At 36.9% G+C, this 6482-nt stretch overlaps 1 protein-coding gene across 1 annotated transcript; it reads left to right on the top strand.

Annotated features, from left to right (window-relative positions):
* On the top strand, nucleotides 1–2621 carry LOC141435047 (uncharacterized). Its single transcript, XM_074097567.1, has 3 exons — nucleotides 1–804; nucleotides 1259–1504; nucleotides 2445–2621. The coding sequence occupies exons 1-3, from the start codon at nucleotides 43–45 to the stop codon at nucleotides 2619–2621; spliced, it is 1185 nt and encodes a 394-aa protein (XP_073953668.1). The 5' UTR covers nucleotides 1–42.
* Nucleotides 2622–6482: the final 3861 nt, after the last annotated feature.

The following is a 6482-nucleotide window of genomic DNA, read 5'->3' as shown; positions in this document are numbered from 1 at the left end:
ACAAGTTATCAGATAGTCCTATTCATTAATAAAAATAAAAAAATGGCGAATTCCGAAGAAAAATTAAGAAATGTACTTCAAAGAATATCAAAAGAGCAAGGTTACAAAGATGCTCGCATTGACATTAAACCAATATCATCAGGAGGAGCTAATTATACAACTTGTTTATATTTGGCAACGATATCAGAATCATTCAAGCCAAATCTGAATTTATTTGCTAAAGTGGCCAACTTGGGTGAGGAAATTAGAGTTCAAAATGAAATGATGGCTAAAGTGTATATGAAAGAAAGTGTATTCTACACAGAATTGGCCGTTAACTTTGAGAGGCTATATCAGAAAAACAATGTCCCTGCAGAGCACAGGTTAGTAATCCCTAAATATTACGGTCATGTGCTTACTAGGTTGGAAGAAACTTTGGTGCTCGAGAATTTAGAAGCAAGTGGTTTTGGCAATTTTGATAGGATGAAAACTTATAACTGGGAGTACGCAGCAGCATCTGTGCAACAAATGGCCAGATTCCACGCCTTAGGACTAGCATTACGGAATGAGAATCCCGCAGAATTTGAGAAAATGGTGGCCCCTTTTTATGTTGACATACTTTCAAAAAATGGGTTGATGCAGATCTTTCTGCAACAAGTCATCAACAACAGTTGTGAAGTTGTTACCGCGGAACAAGCGGATAGAGTACGGAAATATTTTTCACAGACGGAAATATTGGCGGAATCTATGAAACGTTTTATGGAAGACAAAACTATGTTGATTCATGGAGATTACAGGCCCAGCAATTTAATGCAGAAGCGTCGGGTGAGTTATTTGTTGATTGTAATGATAATAATGTAGTAGATAAAGCTACTAACATTGATGAGGCAAAAAAAATGAAGGTTTACATTTGATCACAATTAGTCATTACCAAAGAAATATGTTACCAACATGTTAAAAGTAACAATCCTAACTTATGACAAGATGTTAAGTTAAGTTTGTTTATTAGTTTCGCTTTAATATATTGATGTAGAGAAAATTTGATATCCTTCAATAGAGATAGGCTTCATTTATTCCAGATAATAACATAGTTCCCACGGGATAGCGATACACGAATTCTTTGAGATGAAGTTGCAAATCTATGAAGTATTAGTTGTTTATGGAAAGTAATAAAAGAATACGAGTAAAAGCTATTTCACGATGGTATACAAAAACAACTAAGAACGAATTATGCTCATCTACCAGATGTTTCCAAATCATATTCATTTCTTTGTTACAGAACGGCAAACTCCAGATTGTACCTCTGGACTTCCAAACTCTGAAGATGGGTAACCCAGTGAGTGATTTCATGTATTTCATTTTTTCTGGCTCTGATGAGGAGTTTCGCCGGCTCCACTACCAACGTCTTTTGGATCACTACTACACGGAACTAAGTGTGGCCTTGCAGAAACTAAATATTGATGTAGAGAAGGTATATCCGAGAAAAAACTTTGACAATGATTTGATAGAGGTAAGGATGATTTCTGTTTTGTTAACACGAATGGAATTGACTCCTCAATTTCAGTCTAATAAACCAATGTGCGTTATTTATTGGTGAATTGAAAAAGGTTTAAGATCATTCTGATCCTCATAAAAAAAAACGTTTACGACCAATACATGCCCAATTGATGAAAAAACAATGTATAAGTATGTCGGCGGCCGATCGTAAAGTCCACCAGATCACGAAATTCCTAGGCATATCGTGAAATGGCGCCAGTTCTTGAGTTGGCTAAGGGACAGCCGCCATATTGTTGAAAACTCACCGTTTTACGATTTGCCTTGTGAAGTTCAGGCAGATCATAAAATTCCTAGGCATATCATGAAACACCATCATTTCATGATTTTGCTAGTTTAGGCAGATCATGAAATTCCTAGGCATATCATGAAACGCCGCCATATCAGTTCTGGCACTTCGCCGGCCGCTGCCGCGGCACGCTCGCTTCACTCGTTCGGCTCATGCGTTGTGGTCACAATTCATACTGACCACTCCTCGCTTCGCTCGTCGTACCTTAATTTTTTTTTCGGCATTGTCACGATGTGTCCGGTATAGAGCTAGGAATATTGATGAATGCGTTGCTCTAATCGATCTGCCGTATTATTTCTCAGGCACGTCGTGATATGCCTGGCATAGGAATTTCGTGATCTGGCGGATTTTACAATTGGCCGCCGACATATACAAAGCATTTGTTTGTTTGTTTGTTTATACTCTTTATTGTACAAAAAGGAAAAACAAAAAGGCATTTTGGGGTAATCGTCAGAATCCAATGTAACTCATTGTTCTATTATTATTTGATAGACCGCAGTTTAAGTAGCAATAAAAAAATCTTACTTATGATAAGTTGTGAACATAGGGTAGTTCAAAAAATCATTGTATGGGGACAGACAAGTTCTTAAACCTCCAACAAAGCCTATTATATTTTTTTCAGTCGAGGCCAATGGCTCTTATCCTCGGGCTTGCCATGGCGCCTTTGGTAACGGTGGCTCCTGAAGATGCCCCGAAGATAGACGCAAATATAACGGAGATGGTTATCAAGCCAAATGAATTAGCACAGGAACGCATCCGTGGAATCGTGAGAGACTTTACACGCTGGGGCATCATATAATGAAACTGGTCACTGTTGCTAGTTCAAACTATTAGCAAAAAAATGTTCTTGATAAATCAGAATTGTAAAATAAATGTTTTATAAATCGTTGGTTGCTTTAGATCATACTCTTTACGAATAGATCATAGTATGATCTATGTTTTAATTTTTTGCTCATATTACAGGCCACACCCGATATAATTAGTTACAATTCATAACGGTTCCTAGTCATATGGCACAAAATTAATATGTTGATAATGTTTACGTTCAAAATACATAAAATTATAAAAAAATAATTAGTTAAATGAAACATCAATCAACATATTTACAGTATGTTTGTTATAATGGTTGAAATACATAATCGAAACTGAAATTTCACAAATAAAAATGCATAGAATACAATTACAATTACCGAATTTCCGATAGGAAGCCCGCGTTGCTCTAAGCCACGCTGTTAACTACGCTGAATAGGAGGGCTAATTTGTTTAGAATAATCATAATGATGAAATTACTTAATTTTTGAAAGTTGCAGAACTAAAGTAGTTCCATTTGAGTAGCAGAACCTGTGTTTTAATTTTTTGCTCCTGTTACAGGGGCCCACCCGGTAGATAAAACATACTTAAATACATAAGTATTAAACGTCCAAGACCAATCATTCGTATTATTCATACAAATAAAAGGATAAAGCTAAAGCTTCAAGGGATAAGTCCGCCTTTGTACAAGTATCTCAAAGTTTGTCAAGTGTGTTTTGTTTCTTTTCTTTTGTACAATAAAGAGTTTACATACATACATACATACAAATATCTGTCCTGACCGGGGATCGAACCCGGGACCCCAAGCTTCATAGTCAGGTTCTCTAACTACTTGGCTATTCGTCAGATATTTTAACTTTGACTTTGATATTTTTTCTTTCAATTACTTTGCTAACTTAGAAAGCCGTGGTGGCCGAGTTGTTTGACCTATGGCCTCTCAAGAGGATCGTGAGTTCAAACCCCGGCTCGCACCTCTGAGTTTTTCTAAATTCATCTGCGAAATTTACCTCGAGCTTTTCGGTGAAGGAAAACATCGTGAGGAAACCTGCACAAACCTTAGAAGTAATGCAATGGTGTGTGTGAAGTTCCCAATCCGCACTGGGCCGAGTGGGAACTACGGTCCAAGCCCTTTCATTCTGAGAGGAGGCATGTGCCCAGCAGTGGGACGTAGGCTGGGAGAGACTTAGCTAACTTATATCCGTTACTTACCCGTTTTCAAACCCGTCCTCGGCTTCATTACATGCTCATTAATGTATTCTAAAGCGTCGCAACACGTGAAAACACACGAGATGGCTCGTCTGAAGATACCGTGTGAAAGCCCCTTTGATACCATCCGGTGCAGGCTTGAATGCACCACTGTGACCCCTGCGACCTGACCCCTTTAGTGCTAGGGTTCAGTACTTTAATAGCTTAGAGCAAGAACGTAGATGAGGAGTAAAGAAAAATGTATTTTTTTTAGAGTTTACTGTTTAAAAATTGATTTTAATGTAAAATCCTCGTTATGGAAATTTTATCGTACCTCCCGCAAAACACTAGTACTATAAGTAAAGGTATATGTAGGTATGGCTTAGATATGTGCAAATAAATGTAATCCTCAATCTTACCTATTTATTTAAACCTACTTAAAATGTGTCTGTCTGTTTATTTAAGCATTATTATTTTCAATTACAATAGATATATAAGACTACAAACTTAAACGAATTATTCGGTAGGTTGTTATTTCATGTATTAATCGCGATTTCAGAAATCATTATTTATTTACAAAAGAAAGTAGGTAGGGTACCGTTACCATTTCGCAAAATTATTGCTAACGCACTTAGTGCCGTGCGGCCGGCATACATCGCGTTGCGCACCCTGTTCCTACGGTTTTTTCTGCAATCTGCGCTTGAGGGGTAGGGTAACTCGAACCGGTGCGGGGCGGAGCGTGTTCTGTACGTTAGTACTATTATATATTCTGTGATAGGATGTAATGTGTACAGACCTTTTCTTATCCTTTGCCTATTGCATATTCAAAGTCAATCGTTTTGCACAACACACACACCTACACGCACGCGCGCGCGCCGCACGCACGCACACAAACTCACTTATTTAATCCCGGAATTTTGATATTTTGATCAATTTGTGTGTAGAATCAAGATTCTTTAACGAAAAAAAAATATTAGAACAAAATTAAGCCCATTCTAATTTGTTCTAGAAGCTTACATTTATTTCAGCCACGGTTCCCTTTTGCCATGATGATACGGGATTTGATTCGCGCTGAATAGGAATTACTGCAATGGAGATAACTCCGTGGGCGAGATAGATAAAAAAATGCATTTTTTTTAATCTAAAATCGACACCATGATTGCCAAAATTACCCATCTCTTGACAGTTTTTGACTTATCTCGCCACTGTCCTATATGGATTGACCATCCTGTAGATTTTGAGATATTTTTTGTAAGCATAAAAACGTTTATCGAAGATCCCGTATACGTATTGTATTGTATTGTAAAACTCTTAATTGTACATAAAACACATGACAATATCAAAACACACGATAATAAGATGTACAAATGCGAACCTTAAAGGAATCTCTTCCAGTTAACCTTTGAACGATTGACAGGATATCAGATACAAAAGTAGATACTGCGAGTACAATAAAAGAACCGAAATTTTAAACGTAATACGTTATGCTTCAGAACCTGTTGCAATGAATCATTCATAAAGCCTCGCTACGAACTACGCGACTTTAAACTAAGACTAAGATTTTCTTGCAAACAAGTTCAGGCAACCAACATTTTAACTAACGTTTAAAAACAGCCCTCTCGTTTTTAGATAATACCTGTGCCATAAAACAGATAAGTACAGAAGTCAATCTCATGTATGTACTTCACTTTTCATACCTACGCTCGGCGGTCGCTCTAGGGTTGTCAACTATGGCTTATGCACAAAAAAAACGATTGAGGTAGTGGCAGTCGTATCTAGTTGTTTGATTTTATATTTAATAATAACTAAAATATTTTAATGTTTGTCATTGTTATATTACAAATTTATCACTGAAAATATCTTGCGACGATTTCGACATTGGCGAAATGCACGATTATTATATTAGAAAGTGTAATAAATTCGCATTCTCCATTATTGCATAAAAAAGTTCACCGACGCGTGTCTCAAGCGGATAGCACTCGAGCTCGTACTGGTCCCACCCGGTCCGACATAATATCTTGTCCGTAAACAGTATCTATGTGTGCGTTGCTCGAGCGCACTTTGTATGTAGATTGATTTCTGTAACCTACTTATCTGTTTTGTGTCTGTGTGCATCAGTGGAACTTATTAAGGTCCTGGAAAAGTTTACATACCTTGTTTTTCTTGGTTATTAATAATATCGACAGACGGTTCAGTTCATTGTTACAAACTGCCTGGTTAACTTTTCGCTGAATCGATATATTTTTTTTTTTTACTTAGATGATATAACTTCTGGTAAAGGTCTAATTGTAAAGTTGACAAAAGTTTGACGAAAATTTTGATTTGACACTTAAGACAGACATTGCGTGCGTACGTGCGTTTGTGTATTGTGTGTGTGTTATTATAATCTGCGCAACCAAAGTATACTTGCAACTTTTTAATCTCTAATTCGCAGAATTCCATATAAATTATAATTTATCTATATAGTTAGGTACTTTTTTATAGCCAACTGATCGTCGTTCCACTGGCTATAGTCAACATTCGTACTATTTGAGTTACTAACTTGACGCTGCTTCGAAGAACCGAGCAAGCTGCACTCCTTTTAAGAACTACATGCGTAAACTTTATTTAAGTTTAAGCTTCGTTTGTTCAACCGGTCCCCTGTCATATCTTTATATTATAAAAT

Source organism: Choristoneura fumiferana, chromosome 14 (assembly GCF_025370935.1).
Source record: "Choristoneura fumiferana chromosome 14, NRCan_CFum_1, whole genome shotgun sequence".
Classification (NCBI taxonomy): Eukaryota; Metazoa; Arthropoda; class Insecta; order Lepidoptera; family Tortricidae; genus Choristoneura; species Choristoneura fumiferana.
Note: the sequence above shows the minus strand (reverse complement) of the source record. Positions and strands in the feature narration are given on the sequence as shown.

Excerpts from the sequence above, each read along its gene's own strand:
- LOC141435047 (XM_074097567.1), top strand. The coding sequence starts at position 43 with ATGGCGAATTCCGAAGAAAAATTAAGAAATGTACTTCAAAGAATATCA. Across the intron at positions 805-1,258 it reads ATTTAATGCAGAAGCGTCGG|AACGGCAAACTCCAGATTGT; the intron begins GTGAGTTATTTG and ends TCTTTGTTACAG. Across the intron at positions 1,505-2,444 it reads TAGAGGTAAGGATGATTTCT|TCGAGGCCAATGGCTCTTAT; the intron begins GTTTTGTTAACA and ends TATTTTTTTCAG.